Here is a 17399-nt window from a genome sequence, read left to right as displayed (position 1 = left end):
AAAACCTCAGTGCTTGCCTGCAGCTGGAGCAGCTGTTACAAATAGGTGATATACTGGTGCCAGTGCCTAGCCCAGTTCTGGGAACATGCTCTCAGATGAACAAGTGAAGACAGTGTCAGGTCACCCATGCTGGGTTTCTTTCTGAAGTGCTGTCCAGTTAGTTGGCCCTGATGCAGCAGTCTTCTAGAAGGAAGCCTCCTCTAGTGGAGCTCTCCAGGCAGGCAGTCTGAGAAGTTCCATCACCCTCAGTCCACTTAATACACATAAAGATATTAAGTTTGCTTGTAGGACATATGAAAATAGCTAATATATAAGAAAGAAGAAAAATCTATGCTTTCTCTACAGGACCTGAATCTACAGGCAGATTCTAATAGCTCAGCACGTCATCTACTCACTGTCAGGCTTTCATGGAAGTTTCAAAGTCAACGCAGAGGCAAATTCTTCAGGAAAACAAGTGGTGTTAAGCGAAAAAAGAATTATTACCTTCCATTTACGGAAACTAAAAGAACGCTGCCACATTCCTGTCCATTCTATTCAAAGCAAAGTCTTTGGTTTTCAAATGAAAAAACCTTAAATCCATAAACTTTGAGAAGATTAATTTTGGCATCTTCTGGTTTGAAAAAAAAAAAAAGGCAAACCCCTTCAACCAATGAAAAGCTGTAAGGGAAGGAGCAGAGTTCAGGCACTCTGGAGAACGGACGTGGAGGAAACACGTGAACATGTCCACCCGCCCAACCGCACACACACACACTGTGCACACAACCAATAGGCAAAGACTCTGAGTACGTGACTGCTAAGTTTAATTCAACGGCTACACCCACTCCTACCCTGTAAAAATAACAGAATGCTCCTCTCAAAGTTACATCGAGATGTGAGCACAGGTTTGTTGTTTTTGATACAGTTTTACAAAAAGTTGGCACCAAATGCACATAAAGTTTTAAGGCTTAATAAAAATACAGATGAGTAATTTCTCAATGCAGCTTGGAGGTTGAGAAAAGGATGCTAAGAGTTAATGAAGCTTCCAAATACAGGCAGTCCCCAATGTACAGAGCATTTTCCAAATGCAAATGGCCTCCCCCATCAGGTTCGAAGGAGCAAAAACTTTTCTGCTGCTCCTCCCAGTGACCAGACTGCCCGGGGCTCTCTAAACCCATGCCCACGGCCCAGAGGAGGGAAAGGAAGAGGGAAGATGGGAACAAAAGTAAGGTGATGTAGTCACTGCTGCCCAGAGGCTCTGCTCTTGTTGTTTTCCTCCTTCCCCCAGGCCTCTAACCCCAGCTCTGCTCTGGAAGTCCCTGCCAGGGGACAGATCTAGAAAGCTCTTCCCCTCATGTAACTGACGGTGAGACTGAAGCCCCGAGGGCCAGCAGCACGTCAGGGTCTTCTTGGCAATCCAATTTGGAATTCACATATCATTTTCTTGTATATTAAAAAAAAAAAGTTATAAATAGCAGTTCATTTCTACCTTTGGAACACCTTATTGTAAGTTAAACAAGTTAGTGTGTTTGAGCTTAAAAGCTAACCACCATTTATGACATTTTTTACTGTGGAAAAAAATGAATTCCAGACAACTTTCCTATAAATGACCATATGAAGGATGGAGGAGATAGGAAGCACTTGATAAGAGTCACATGGAACCAGTGTTTCTCGGCTCCAAAGTCAGCAGGGGGACAGAAAAGCAAAGTGTCTTTGCTTGGCAAAGCACCGTGTGAACCCTCCCCCAGCGCCGGTGGAGGATGTGGAGCTCGGCAGGGAGCTCCTGCAGTCGCCGGAGCGTCCAGGCCACTAGGAGTGTGACTACATTTTAACGATGAAGACATTTTCAGCACCTGCATTAGCTTTGTAGGCACTCGTACCAGTAGCTCCAACCCAAACTGTTGGTCCCACGTGACTGCAGTACAGGAACCGACACCGTAGCCCTTTAGAGGCTCAACTGGAGAAACTTTCACCTCACAGATTACAGCAGCACGATTCTTGCCAGCCCATTATCTTTGCTGGCAAATACCATGGAATGGGCCAGTTGAGACTTTACTGCCAAACTATTTAATCTCTTGGCCTAAGGTCTCTAAGACTCGTCTGGAAACTGTGAATATGATCCAGAGGTTCTGCAAACCTTTATAAAGGGTGGCCTAAGAACACTTTCCTTCCTCTTTGGTGTACCTGAGCAACAGACTTTTTTCTAGAAAGGTGTCAGAAACAGACCAGAGTCAACAGTTACTGATGTAAAGCTGGTACTTGAGAACAGGTCTTGAGCTATTATGACAGAATCCAAACCTAAGAACCCAAGGTTCTCAAGCATCTCTCCTTCCCACTGTCAGCAGGAATATAAAGGAAGACACATGAAGGAGTTAAACAATCCCATTACCTGGATAGATCTGGGTAGTTTTAAAGTCCTATAGAAGTTAGTGGCCTTATAGATAGGAAGTGTTGCTGGTGAAGGGAACTGTCCACATCATTGGTGAGGAGCAAAGGCCTAGACTTAAGGCTGATGAGGAAAAAAGGAACAATTCACAAGCAAAACTGCCTGTAAAGAGCCCAAAACCAGTCTCTCGTGGATGAAAGGGAGAGATTTCTACGTAAGATCTGGCCAAGGATTGAGAGGGCAGAAGCGGGGCACCTTGGGAGATCAGGGTACAAAATCTTTCCATAAAGCATAAGACTGAGAACAACATTTTGGTTTTTTGTTTACAGCTGCTGAGGAAAAGCAATGAAGATGTTTCAAGAAAATCTGTGGAACTGAAGTGAAAAACACTGGGGCCGAAGTCCCAGAAACAGAGACGTGTCCATGAAGGGTAAACGGCGTCAGGATCTGAGGGGTCTATCCAGATACCCACCCTCCCCACCCCGCTAGGGTTTCAGTGTGTCTTGCTCTTCTATCCCACAGTAACGGACACGTGGTTTTTGGATTTCTCTCAAAGGCTTTAAACTCTGCTACTGTGTTAGTGACTCCTAGATACCCAATTAGCCAACACACCAAGGACGTGAAGACCCCACGCCTCAGGTGCACCTGCCTGGCACCACCTCCCTGCCCACCCACCCGAGAGCTCCTCTCACACCAGGGATCACGTTTCCTCCCTTGGTTTCCGGGAGGCGAGGTCTCCGGCTTCTCCGGATGGCAGTGGAGCCAGAGCAGCAGCTTCAGGTGTCCACCCAACAGACCCTCTCCCCACCCCGCTCCTTCAGGCTAAAGAAACTATAATTTTGAAATCCTATCTCTCGAGTTTCTTGTCTGGCTATGGGGGACGCAGCAGCGTCTTAGTAGAAGGAGATGCTGGACTTGCCTCCAGGCGGGTTCAGGACTTTGTTGTGGGAGCGAGGCCTCGGGCCCAGCCTGGGCTCGTGGCTGTCAATGGTGGGCGCAGGCTCCTGGGCGCGGGCTGCTTCTCTCGGGCCACCTGGCTCACCCGGCTCTTGTCTGGCGGAGGCGCTGGCTGCGGCTGCGGGACAAAGTCAGCACAGCGTCCTGTTAGAGGCTGCCTGCCACCCAACGGGCAAGGGCACGCCGTCCGGGGAAATGCAAAAGAAGCAGAGCAGGTTCTGCCTGCCCCAGGGCTGGGCTGAAGCCGGGCTGGTACTGAAACACACTTGGAGAAATCCTTGAGGGATCATCTCCACACTGCTTGCTGGACTCCACTCCCCTCCATCCCACCTCAAGTATGAAAAGGAAACGTCCTCAAAGTGAGCTCGTCTTAAGTGGGGGGCCCAGCAAGGCAAGGCAAGGTTACTCTGGACATTCTGAATGAACGAATTCCCATCTCTTCCTAATCGACAAAGGGAAATGGTGACCCGAAGGCAGAAATCAGTGCCTGCAGTCAGCTCAGAGGACCATGGGGGACTGACTGGGCCTGACACCCAGCCCCACGAGCGGGGCAGCTCACTGCGGAGCGACCCATCGGGGGGAGCCCCGACCCCACCACAGCCCCGCACTGCTCCTCCTCACCGGCCCCTGTCTTCCTCCCCTACCCTCCTTCATGCCCTTCTCTTCTGCCAGGTCTGCCAGCACTGCCCTTGGTCACAAGTTCATTGAAGGCTTTGGACCCTTGCCCTTCACTACATGAGATGAGCTTCTAGAAGAGGACGCCTTGGCCTTAGGCCCAGGCTGACCAGCACTGACAGGAGGTGCAGAAAAACCAGCAGGAACGCTGTCACCAGAAGTAACTGAGCCCATTTCCCCTGCCTCCTTCCAACACAAAACCCTCCTGCAATCACCACAACTCTGCTGTCTTCATCGGCAGGCTGGGGGGCGCACAGGGTTTTCCCTCCCCACCCACCAGCGGCCTCTGCAAAGCGTGAGCCCCGGCAAAGGGACAGAAAACAAGCTCACCTCTAAGGTCCAGTGTGTCCTCTCCCTCACACAGGAACACGTGGTCCTGTAACGAGGCAAACCCAGGTCAATCCGCCACTCGGACACCTCCTACCTCGCGCAGGCAGACGACGGGAAAGGCGTGGATGACCTGGGTCTATTTTTACCTTTAAAAAGTTTTTATTTGAACAATTTTAACCATAAACAAAGCAGAGAGAAGAGCCCCGTGAGCCCCCAGGTAACCTGCTCTACAGCAAGTGACATCAGCTTGCTCGTCTCCATTCTGGTCTCAGCCACACATGCCTCCCAACTTCCAGCCCTCCACCCCTTCGTGGGATTATGTGAAAGCAAATCCCATATTTCATTTATCCATAAATATTTCAAGATGTGGCTCTTTCAAATGTCCTAAAAAACTCTCTCGCAACTGCAAAAACTAATGACTCCTTAAATGTCTAACACGTAGTCAAGTTTAAACTCAGCACATGTTCTCACAGCCCATCCGTGTTACACTGTGTCAGAACTTAATTCCTCTTTAGGGCTGAATAATATAACATCACATGTGTACAGCACAGCACATTCTGTTCACCCATTCATCTGCCAGTGGACACTTGGGTTGTTTCCAATCTTTTATTATTGTGAATAATGCTATTAAAATTAAGTGTACAAGTATCTGTTTGAGTTGTTGTTTGCACAATTGGGGGTATATATCTAAGAGTATAACTACTGGATCATATGATAAATTCTATGTTTAACTTTTTCAGAAACTGCCAAACTGTTTTCCACAGCGACTGCACCATTATACATTCCCAAGAGCAGTGTATGAGGGTTCCAATTTCTCCACACCCTCACCATTTCTTATTTCCCATTTTTTTTGATAACAGCCATCCTAGTGGGTGTTAAGTAGTATCTCACTGTGATTTTGATTTGCATTTCCCCACTAAGGATGTTCAGCATCTTTTCATATGCTGATTGACCATTTGTGTGTCTTCTTTGGAGAAATGTCTATTCAAATGCTTTGCCCCCTTTTATTCTGGTTCTGAAATTTTTATTTTTAAAAAATTTATTTTATTCAAGTATAGTTGATTTACCATGTTGTGTTAATTTCTGCTGTACAGCACAGTGATTCAGTTATACATATATATATACATTCTTTTTCATATTCTTTTCCATTATGGTTTATCACAGGATATTGAATATAGTTCCCTGTGCTATACAGTAGGAGGATCTTGTTTATCCATTCTATATGTTAATAGTTTGCATCTGCTAACCCCAAACTCCCACGCCATCCCTCCCCCTTGCCTCTGCCCATTTCTGAATGTGGTTGTCTTTTTGTTGCTGAATTTAAGGTTCTTTACATACTCTGGCTAGATAGCAAACCTTTGTCAGATATGTGATGTGCAAATACTTTCTCCCCATTCTGTGCGCTGTCTCTTCATTCTCTTGATAGTATCTTTTGATGCACAAAAGTTTTTAATTTTAATGAAGTTCAACTTATTTATTTAAATTTTGTTGCCTGTTTTTGGTGTCACATTTAAGAAACCACTGCCGAATCCAAGAATAAGATCTGTCCCTATGTTTTGAGTTCATTTTTGTACATGGTGTAAGGTAAGTGTCCACCTTCATTCTTCTCATGTGCACATTCCATTTCCCAGCACCATTTGTTGGAGACTGCTCTCCCCTCACGAATGATCTTGGCATTCTTGTGGAAATATCAATGAACCACAGATGTGAGAGTTATTTCTCAGCTCTCAATTCTATTCCGTTGGTCTACATGCCAGCACCATGCTGTTTTGATTCATGTAGTTTTGTAGTAAGCTTTGAAATTGGGAAGTGTGACCCTCCAATTTTGTTCTTCATTTTCAAGATTGTTTGGCCATTCAGGGTCCCTTGAGATTCCATATGAATTTTAGGATAGGTCTTTCCATTTTTTCAAAAAACAAAGCACCACAAACAAAAACAAACCAAAAAACCAAACCACACCACTGTTGGAACTTTGATAGGGATTGCAATCCTCAGTGTTTTTAAAAATTACTAAAATCTCCCCCTATTGACTCCATGTAGTTTCCTATATCTTGTATTACTCTGACTAAATCCCTGTAGTGTTGATTAATATGAGGATTGGTCTGACTCAGGCTTGGTTGTTTTGATATGAATTCAAAGGTGGTCCATGATGAACTTCTATCACGAGGCCTATAATTTTTGGAGGTGTCGTTTTGTGATGTTAGCAGCCACTGATGATTACCACCCAGATCTACAGTTTCATTACAGGTTTGCAAAATGGTGATATTTGAATTCTATTATTCCTTCTTCATTTATGGGCTGGAATACGTTTATAAAAGGAAACTTTCCCTCAATAGCTGTCATCCTGAGGTACTGTTCGTGCAAGAAGCACTGGCTAAATGCTTGGTTCTATCTGTCAGCAGTTTTCCAGATGGTCCTCTGACATTCTCCGAAGGTGACAAATTAGATTTTAAAAATATTATCAGGAACCCATAAATTCTAAGTATTTGGTGAATTTTAATCCGATGCAGTTACTGTACTTATTGATTGATGACCACTAAAAATAGAGGAATGTTTATGAGAGGTGAACTCCCCTGTTTTATGTTCAGTATTATAAATATCCTCAGCATCCATCTGTGATGTGCAGAGAAGGGCAGTGGCCTACCTGCAGTGGGCTGCCCCCACCACCAGCGACCCCCAAGGCTCAAGTCATCACGAGGCTGGAATACATTCCTCCGATGACTCAGGAGAGCTCTGAAACTCGGTGACTAATGACTGCAGCCAGGAAAAGCAATGTCACCCATCTTGTCTCTTCCTAATAACATGTCACACCTGCCTCAGAGCCTTTTTAAGAGTACCTGGCTCAAGTTTTGCTTTTCTTACTCTCATGTCTGCTATCTGTATGCAGTCCATACCTTGGGTTTGTTTGGGTGTGCCATGGGTGAAGTAGCAGCGACTGGGGAGCCAAAAATGTCACTGGTCTTCCCACCAGGGGGGTTCAGACGCTGTCGAGTCTGCACAGGCGTGGATTCGTCAAATATACCACTTCCTTTCCCCCCTGCAGAAAAAATCAGGATGGTTAGCAACCCGGAACATCCACCCCACCCACCCTCCACACTCATGACTTCAGAGACCACCTCCTCTCACCGCAGTGCCAGTCCTGAATTCAGGCCAACAAGGGTGGGGTGATCAGGTTGATGAGCATCCCTAAAGACCCATGTCAAACCCAGCCCCTTTCCCGGGGGCCAGCTGGGGCCTTCCTCACGAGAACTGAGCTGTACCATGCTTGCTGCTAGAAGCGAGACGGTAAGATGGCATAAAACAGCATTTTCCCTCTAGAATTTCCTTAACCCTGAATTTTTCATGTTTTCCTGCTGAAGAATCTTCTACGTTAAAGCCATGAAAAGTTCTTTCATAGATTAAAAGCAAACACCCGCTAAATTTTGAGGTCAGACAGACAGAACTGAATTAATAACATGCCCTATTCAAGGCAAACCTGTAATCTGGAAAACAACATTTACTGAGAATGACTACTCTCCTCACCTCAATCTGTCTGGAACTTCCAGTGACAACTAGATATGTCACTGAATTACAGACATTTAACATCTTTGCTGCCAAGCAGAAATGATGTGATGAGCTACAATGAAAATATGCATCTCAGATGTAAGTTCTTATAAGCTGATGGCTAAGGCATGAACGTGAGAAGTAAATACCGATGTTAAACAGGAAGATGCGAGCACACGCCGCCAGCCCGTCCCTCTCTGCACTCAGCAAACACCAGCGCCTCCCTCCCACCAAGCACCCACTAAGATTTATAATCTTACAGGAGAAAGAAGGTGCATCCACAAATGGCTATGAGACCACACACAAGTTGCTCGGCCCCTCTGCGCCCCACATTCCTCACCCTTCGAACGGCGGTGGTACAAGGCCCTTCCTTCCTCACAGCGCTGTGAGGGAATTCACTGACGCACTGTCGCTTGTGTGTCAAATGCTTACGACAACATTGGGGACATAAATGCTCAGTCAGCATTTGCTAAAGAAGCTTCCCTCAGACACTGTTCAGTGAAAAAGGTGCAAAACGATCTAGACAGCACACAGCGTCTCACTATAAAAGGACCTGTATGTGAATAAAGGGCACTGGTTACTCCACTTCCCTCCCTGCAAAGTGCTCCCCTCTGGGGGCCATGTGTCTGCTCAGGAAATGGGGTGGCTGTGGTGCAGGGGCTTAGGACTGCTAAACATATTCATTTTTATAGTTGTGATCTTTATTGACTGTCTCCAAGAAATTCAATTTTAAACAGTCACTTTCAGGCTGTAATAACCCATACTGTTAGAACAGGGGACGGTGCACCATGAGAGGAGCACGGAGCTCCGAGGAGGAGGAGGCTCCACTGGGGGCTTGTCCCCTCGCAAGCCCTCAGACTCGACCAGCCTTCCGGGATGCCGGTTGGTCGTCTGGGGGACACAAAGCACAGCTCCACAAGGATGGGAACCTGGCCCTTGAAGCTTTTCTGGGCCAGGAGAAGCTTAGAGAATGGGTGGGACTGACCGCAGGAAGATGCACACATTCGTGTCGTTTGAGGCCGATCACAAGCCTTCCAGCCCCAGCCACGGCCTCCCAGGGACCCGCAGCCCTCAGGCTGGGGCAGGCGGCACAGCATGGGGTCAGGGCCCAGTGCCAGGCAGGATCCTGCTCAGCCGCTGACCAACTGTGTGACAGCACCTGGCTGGGGTCGTTGGTGAGATAAGTGAGTCGACACACGTGGAGTGGGCAGAGCAGAGCGTGGAGAGGAAGCTCCCAGTCATGCTGCTGGGCTGCTGTTACGAACAGGGTGTCGTCAGCAGAAATGTTTGGACTACAAAGTGGAGAAAAGCTGCTGCCCGAGGTCACCCCTCGCTGCTTGTTACCATGCTGTTGCTGGTCATGCTTAAGTAAATTCTTTGTAAGATAGCGTTCAGCTTATTTTAAAATGCAAGATAAAAATAAAAGTAACTCAATTTCAAGTTTTTGGCTAAAGGCGCTGCTCATTTAAAAACATTTTAAGAACTGTGAAACATGACACAGACAAGTACCTAAAATATAAATGAAGCAAACACCCAAGTAACGATCACAGATGATCACGCGTCTTACAGAATTCTATCAACTCCCAAAAACCTGTGTGGTTCTGTGTCCGAATTTTCTGGAAACTACAAACTTCTTCTAGTTTTACCATGTATATGTCCAACCCTAAACAACACAGTTCTGTTCTTGAATTTTATGAAAAGTAAAATAATAGACACACTGCCCGTCTATTATTCAACATTTTATCTGAAAGATGAATTCGGCTATGAAGGTGGAAAAAATGCTCAATTCACTCATAATTGAAGAAAAATAAATTCAAGATATACTTTTTAAAGAACCAAATCACAAGGCACAGCGCCTTGCGTGGGGAGCAAGCGCTACAGACATCCTGGAGCACACGTCTGAAGACCAGTGGAAGCACCAGCATTTTATTTATTTATTTTTATTATGATTATTTATTTTTGGCTGTGTTGGGTCTTCGTTGCTGCACGCGGGCTTTCTCTAGCTGTGGTGAGCGGGGGCTACTCTTCGTTGCGGTACGCGGGCTTCTCATTGCGGTGGCTTCTCTTGTTGTAGAGCACGGGCTCTAGGTGTGCAGGCTTTAGTAGTTGTGGCACGAGGGCTCAGTAGTTGTGGCTCGTGGGCTCCAGAGCGCAGGCTCAGTAGTTGTGGCACATGGGCTTAGTTGCTCTGCGGCATGTGGGATCTTCCAGGGCCAGGGATCAAATCTGTGTCCCCTGCATTGGCAGGCAGATTCTTAACCACTGCGCCACCAGGGAAGCCCTAGAACCATCATTTTAAACTGACCCAGCAATTCCATCTCAGGAAATTTACCCCAATTGGTATATTCAGGAGGTAAGTTGGGAGCATGGGCTTCAGAGTCAGGAAAACCTGCATCCAAAGGCTAGTTCTGCCACCAGTGAGCTGTGGACTCAGGCAGGCCAGTGAACCCCGAGCCTCAGCTTCCTCCTCTGTAAAGGGGGTAATGCCACCTATCCCCCAAGCTGTGGAGACGACCGACACACAGCACAGCCCCTGACAAACACCAAATGACCCACCCGTATCAATCACCACTGTCAGGAGGAGGTCTAAACCAGAAGAGTAGATGAAACACGGCACCTGACCAGCCTGGGTTAACTTCCAGTGACGGCCGGTGGCAAGTCCCTTGCTCCGAACGTGCTCCATTAGGCCCTCCCCGGAGTCTGCGGGGTCGAGTCTGCGGGGCTGGACACACCAGCAGGTTCCCTTCTGGGCTGCCCTTGAAATTCATCACAGGTAATTTTCTTCCTTCTTTCCTTTCTTCCCTCCTTCCTCTTTTTTTTTTTTTTTTAATGTAATTCATTCATCAGTTAGAAAGAGCTCTTGGGTGACAGGAGGAGGCAGAGCGGGGACTCCGGCATTTGTTAAATGCTCAACTATCATCACAGAGCACTTGGCAGGACAGAAAACAAACCCCAAACAACAGGACCGTGAGAAGCAGACATTTTGGCACAGGGCTTCCCGTCGCTGTCACGACACCTTGCAACTGTGCACAACGCAGGGGTTTTCTATCTCTCCAGTCAGGAGGGGCCCAGGCTGCCCACAGGGCACGAGATGGGCGGGGGAGCATGAGATTCTGAGGGTCTGGCAAAGCAGCGCTACCCCACGCTGCCACACTGTCTAGAGAACCCGAAGCCTCAGAGACAGCTGCAGCCGCGCATGGTGCCGAGCCAGAGCCACGGCCGCTGGCGCGCCCACCTCCAGTGCCTCCAGTCTGAGTCTACCTGCCGCATCACATCGTTGGTACAAAGGATGAGCAGGGCCGAGCACTCCTGGCCCTGCACCCCCACAAACTGGGTAGGGGAGAATGTTATTCAGCAAGAACCACCTGCTTCTCTGCTATAACTAAATCCAAAGATACCACTAACCTCCACCCCTCCTTACCCCCCACCCCAAACCACTGAAAACAACCAAACAACCAAAAAACTAGCTTTTGAATCTATTGCTTTTGTTCCTCTAGGTTTGTCAAGCAATATTTGTACCCAGAATTGGGGTGGGGTAGGGAGTAGTTCCAGCTCTGGTTCTGCTTGATTTCGTTATTTGTCTGAAATTCTGACTCCCGTGTTGGGTCTCTCAGATCTTTAAGGATGGAACAAACCTTGTCTTCCCCTCGTAGATACAGACAGGGGAAAGCTCCTCAGGTAACTATCACTGTGCAGTTGCTCAGCTGGACTGTCCATCAGCCAAGAGAAACACTCTTCTGAGATTCCCTCCCACTGGAGCCACTAGAAGGTGGGTAAGTAGTGAAGAGCCACACAGATGTGTGCCAGGCTGAGCCACCCTTTTTAGTTTCAATCCCACTAACAATCTGATTAAAACTACTCTAAATGCACAATTTGCACGCAATTTCAAGAATCTCAAGGAGTCAACGGACAATTTGGGGAGCTTCCGTGGTGGGAACCAGAACCCCACCATCTGCCTTTGTACCCTCAGTGCCTGTACGCAGCCAGTACCTGGTGACAGACAGATGAGGGGGAGTCCCAGAATGACCGAGCCACCTTCAGGACACAAAGCACAAGTCAGGATAAAACTTTCCTTCTACTCTAGGACTCTGATGGCAGGGGATAACCTGCACCAGAAAATATTTGAAAGGATCAATATAAAGAAAGGGAAAATTTTATCAAAAGAGCAGCACAAAAGAGAACAGGTAGAGGCCAAAGGATTAAGGAGTCAAAAGCCCATACCAGGGGGATTGGTCCTTTTGGGTATGTTCTGAGGTTCTTCAGTTGATCCAAAAATATTAGATGCCATCCTGTCGGGCCTGCGTGGAGGTGCGGCTTCTTCTGGATGATCACTCGGCTCTCCTCCCGGGGGCTTCATGGCCCTGCAAGCAGACAGGGTGTGAGGGAGCGACAGATGGCCCGGGCACCACCATCCAGGGGCTGTGGCACAGCAAGTCGGGGCAGACATCTGTGGGAAAACCACACACCGTGGCACGACAAGCTCATGGCCGCTGGCCAGCCAGCAAACCTCCCTCCTTGCCCTTGAGTTCCCTTAAAGGTTTTCTCTGTACGTCTTGATTATGCCAAGACCTCCAGAGATGTGCATACTTTGAAGTTACTCCTGTGACCTCTCATTAGTAAAATTAAAGTTTCCATAAAACAGGCAAACTGAACCAGTTCAGTAGAATTTAATAGTCACTTTAATTAGCAGACAATAGTGCTGGGTGTTGTGGCTCACACTCGCTCAGCGTTTATACACGCTAACTCCTGTTCCAAGGACCTGACACGGCCACCCTCTAAGGCAGGCATGATTTTCACAGAGGATGAGTCTGAGCTAAAGAGAGGGCCACACAGGAAGTAGCAGAGCCAGGACTCAGACCCAGGCAGTCTGGCTGCAGAGCTCAGACTACACCCTAATAATCCTCAACATCCTCTAGAAAAAAAAGACGGGGCAGTGCACCACTTACCCACAGAGTAAGCTTGACCCAGAGAGCTGTGTCTTCAAAAGGGCAGCCACTGTGGCTAGTGGGCACTTGGACATGGGGGTCTGGGCTCTGATGTGCTGTAGGTATAGACTACACACCAGACTTCGAAGACTCAGCACAAAGAAGAAAAGGCAAAATATCTCTTTAATTGTATCTTTTACATTGATCACATGTTGAAATAATGTTTTGCACATATTAAGTTGAATAATATCTATTAAACTTAATTTTTCCTGAATCTTTTTACTTTTTAAAATGTGGCTACTAGAAAATTTAAAATTCCTTATGTGGCTCACATTTCTAATGGAAAGTATCAGCTCAGACCATGGGGAGCACCACCCCCACTAACCCACGTGAGTCCTGGGAATCTACACCAGGCTGATGGTTTCCAGTCCCAAGGTCTGATACCACCAATGACAAGTTAAACATCAGACAGATCAGAACACACCAGCTGGACCACTGTTCACTTTAGATCAACGCATGTGCAGAGTGTCACCCCAGCACACACTGGCATCCTTCAAGTGTGGATTTTAATTAAACACCCACAGAGAGCAGTGCTATTCCCACACTCAGTCACCACCAGCCGAATCTACTGTGGTCTCGATCTTTGGGAATCTGCCATGCACTTGGAGGCTGGATATTTCAGAAGTGGATGAGCAGGACCTTGAGTCACTTTTTATTGCAATAACTGAAGAATTAAGAAAATTCCATAAAGCTCTTCCCTGACACCCCAAGAGCATCGGTTTCCTTCAGCAGGGCAGCATAACACTGAATTCATATGCATCTTTACAGGAAACCTATGGCCGCATTGCAGGATCTTAGCTCTCCCACCAGGGATGGAACCTGTGCTGGCTGCAGTGAAAGCGTGGAGCCCTAACCACTGGACCGCCAGGGAAGTCCCAGGACACCTAGACTTTCAAACGTATTTTAAAGCAGAGTTTTAAACTGCTGAGTGGCCCCTGCTCTTTCACCAGTCCTAAGCAAGAGGACCGCCTGTGACGCCAGACATTTAGAAAGAAGTGAAACTGCAGAGCTCCCCACACAAAAGCGATGCAGACACTAGAAGAATAGGATGTTTAACATGCTGTTTCCTCAACAGAGCTAGAAAGGGAGCTGATCATTCGTTGTAATTTAAAGGGAACGGAGTTCTCTGCTCTCTGGCTGTAAAGCAGGACAGCAGAAAGCGCTCGTCTGCTCCGAGGGCCACCAGCGTGCCTGCTCACTGGGACGGAGACCGCAGGCAGGCCGCTCGCCACCACCCAAGCCGAGTGTGCAGTGGGCCAGCCTTCCACATGGGTTCAGTCACATCAGCTTGAAGGAAGGGGACGGGGATGCCTGTCCAGCAGTTAGCATTTCCTTAAGGATTTGATAAAGAAAAAAATTACTCGGTTTAAGGGAAAAAACCTTTTTTAAAAAAATGACCAATAACCAGACTTAAATTAGAAAGGCATTAGTAAGACCTCACGTCAGGCCCTCTGGTGGGGGACACCCGAGGCCATCTGACTCCCACACCCATTATAAATCTCACAGCCCCGACACAATGACATTCCCGATTTTTCTTGGCATATTTTCAAGCAGGTCCAACAGGCTTGGGTCTCTGAGATCTGCCATCCTCAGAACTGAACTGAACTTAACATCAAGTCTCATACTGGCATGAGTTAAACTTCCTATTTTACTGACTTATTTGCAACACAGCTTTTCTTTCAAACCCTCAAATTGCCAGACCAGATGCGGGGTAGGCTCCCCAGCACTCTCTCCTCTCACATCCCACATCCCTGGATACACGCCTCTCCCTGGCCTCCCCCGCTTGCTTCACTCTAACTCGAATGTTCCCTGAGCACCTACCACGGGTGGGCCTGCGCCAGACCCTGTGGATGGAAAGACGAGCAAGGGCAAGTCCTGGGCCTGGAGAAGCTCCCAGCTTTCTGGGAAGACTAGAGCTGTGCAGAAGCAGTTTCTGTGTTCTGCATGAGTGATGCCACAGAGGCACTGAGTGTCACTGGAACTCCAAAGACACCTTTGGAGTAGGTAAGGCTCAAATTGTGTCTGTGGTCTCCATGAGGAAAGAGAACCACTGCAGCACAGGAGGTAAGCGATATTTATTTGAAACCGTCAAATGTTAATTTGGGGTGGTAGAAATATGTTATTATATTATTTTGTGTACTTTTCTGAATTTTATTTTACTTTACTTTGAAAAGAAGGGAAGGAAAGTGGTGCCCAAGAATGTTGTAGCAGAGAGATTACTGCACACAATGGCCAAGTTTCCTGGGAAGAGGTGGCAAGCATCTCCACCACAAAGGCTATATGGGGTGGCACTAGGGTCGCACAGCCTTGCAGCAGTCAAGCAAATCACACAGGCTGCTCAACAGGGTCTCGAATAATCCGGACTGAGAGTTAAATAGACATTTCCATAAAAACAGAAGCTGCAACAATGGCTCAAGGCGGCCCTCATAGGCTCACTATCAAGTGCAGGTATCACTTCGACCCTAATTACAGGAGGGGGATGGGAATACCAGTAGCTCAGACGTCTTGGGGATGATCTCACTACATGGGGATGCTTCCCAGTTATGGCTTCCTTTTTCAGTACCCCTTGGATACATTTCAATGAAGACATTCCAAGTACACAACAGAAACTAAGGGGCACATGACAAGAAAATACACACAGCTCAAGTGGACCACAGAACCAGCAGAGGCAGAGGCCACATCAACGCTCACCTGGAGGGACCCATGCTCGTGACCCCTCCTCCAACAGCTTATTCCTGTATCCCAGAAAAGCTATGGGGGACCTGTCAGGCTTGGAGTGAAGCTGCAAAATAGACCTACATTAAATTCTTTACAAATATACATCTTACAGCTTAAAAGACCTCAGATTAATGATGGCTAAAGCATAATGCTTTTATAGTTCAAAATCCCTTTAACACCAGATAATCCTTCAGCAAGAAAACAAAAGTAGGGTTTTAAGAGAGGAAAACCTGGCCCAGTAATCTTACAGCCACCACTTGATTCCTTTCACAGCTAAGTAAAAGGCCTGTCGAGCCAGTCAATTCCTTTAAGACAAAGCTGCTAACTGATCCCAAGCAGGAGCTTCCAATCGATCATCCAATTAAGATGGGTTTTCCTTCTCCAACATCCTAAAAGGAAGAATTTTCTCCTTATCCTCTCCAAAAACTAATGCCCCAAAGAAATGTGGGTATCAGTTTAGAGCACCAGCTCTGCACTGTCTCCTACAGCTTGGAAGTCAGCTTCACATCAGCGTTCCTCACGGTGCTTATTCGCTAACTGGACCAATGTTTGCTAGGCATCCAGTGCCAGGCTGTGTAAACAAAGAAAGAGTGTACTTAGTGGACACAACGGAGAAAGTGCTGGGAAGCAGCCCTTGCCCAGCTGGTGTGGGTGGTGCAGAACAGCAGCTTTCAGGCACCAGAAACCTGACTCATTCTGAGCACTCCAGGATATACTTCTGGCCCCATATCAGCACAGATCTAGACGGGAGTGATTAATAGTCACTGTTACATGGGATAATGACTCATTATTTGGGTAGGAGTATTACTGAATACTGACCTAACTCCCTCAAATTTACAGGGATTTTATCACTCAAAACAATTCTTTTATTCTATGTACTGTTTACCTCAAAAGACGTCACACTCTTCTGCTTTTATTGTGGGGCTGGGTCACAGAAAAGGTTCACAATAAAGAAAACTCTTAGGCAGCTGAAGAACCAGCTGGACAACGCAAGCTGGCTCCTCCAGCGGGAGGACACCGCCAGCTCTGGCGACTCTATGTGACTCCCAATACCCATTGCTCTACAAGCGAAAAAGAAAGCAAGCGCGCTGCTATGTGTTCCTGAGTGTTTAAACCCAGTCGAAACTCTCCTTCTATCACTTGCTGTCCCGCCTGTTTCCTTGTCAGTAAAGTGGGGGAGGGCGCCGCCTGGCTCCCGGTCTGCGGCAGTGCTGAGGGCTCCCGAGACGGGACTTTGCCCCGAGGCCCATCCACTCGCGCACACGCCGCAGGGCCCCAGAATCCCCGCAGCGCCGCCTCGCCCGCCCCCCCGCAGCAGACGGCTCGGCCAGCATCTCCGGCGCGCTCGCCAATGAAGGGGCACGTGCTGGGACCGGACGCGCGGGGAGGCGCACTCAGGCCTCCGGGTCCCGCGGGCGCGCCCACCTCCCCGACCCGGCCGCGGAGACCCCGGCTCTGTGAGCTCACCGCGGCCGCCCCACCGCCCCCGCGCACCCCACGTGACCGTGGCTGAGCCCGCGCCGCACCTGGAGCCGACCCGGCCTCCCTTGCTTTCCGGCGCCCGGAACATGTCGACCGCCACTCGGAGCCTCCCGGCCGCCTCGCCGTCCTTCCCGCCCGGCCCCGCGCGACCCGAGGCCCGCCTTCTCGCTCTTATTGGGCGCCGCCGACACCAGTCAAGCTGCAGCAGCCTATCGTGGTGTCGGACTCCGCCCCACGAGACGGAAGCTTGGTGAGGCCTGCGCCGCGCTCGCAGCCGATTGGTGAGAGCAGGTACCGCTCACAGCGCCGGGCGCCGCCATTGGGCAGTAACCCGGCGGGGGAACGGC

General features: G+C 48.3%; 1 protein-coding gene across 1 annotated transcript; it reads right to left on the bottom strand.

The window, feature by feature from the left end:
- Positions 1-783: 783 nt before the first annotated feature.
- On the bottom strand, positions 784-17190 carry JPT2 (Jupiter microtubule associated homolog 2). The gene is made up of 5 exons (XM_059897261.1): positions 17097-17190; positions 12089-12228; positions 7219-7361; positions 4325-4370; positions 784-3437 (listed from the first exon to the last, which is right to left on the bottom strand). Exons 1-5 carry the CDS (start codon positions 17138-17140, stop codon positions 3256-3258), a joined length of 555 nt encoding a protein of 184 aa, XP_059753244.1. The 5' UTR covers positions 17141-17190; the 3' UTR covers positions 784-3255.
- Between the last annotated feature and the right edge of the window lie 209 nt (positions 17191-17399).

This window comes from Balaenoptera ricei, chromosome 15 (assembly GCF_028023285.1).
Source record: "Balaenoptera ricei isolate mBalRic1 chromosome 15, mBalRic1.hap2, whole genome shotgun sequence".
NCBI lineage: Eukaryota > Metazoa > Chordata > Mammalia > Artiodactyla > Balaenopteridae > Balaenoptera > Balaenoptera ricei.
This window is presented reverse-complemented; position numbering and strand designations above follow the sequence as displayed.

What these genes read in the sequence shown, in the direction of transcription:
- JPT2 (XM_059897261.1), bottom strand. Translation starts at nt 17,140, where the DNA reads ATGTTCCGGGCGCCGGAAAGCAAGGGAGGCCGGGTCGGCTCCAG. An exon ending in GGAGGCCGGGTCGGCTCCAG is followed by an intron (nt 12,229 to 17,096) that starts GTGCGGCGCGGG and finishes GTCTGCTTGCAG; the next exon opens with GGCCATGAAGCCCCCGGGAG. An exon ending in GGACACACTGGACCTTAGAG is followed by an intron (nt 3,438 to 4,324) that starts GTGAGCTTGTTT and finishes TTTGTCCCGCAG; the next exon opens with CCGCAGCCAGCGCCTCCGCC.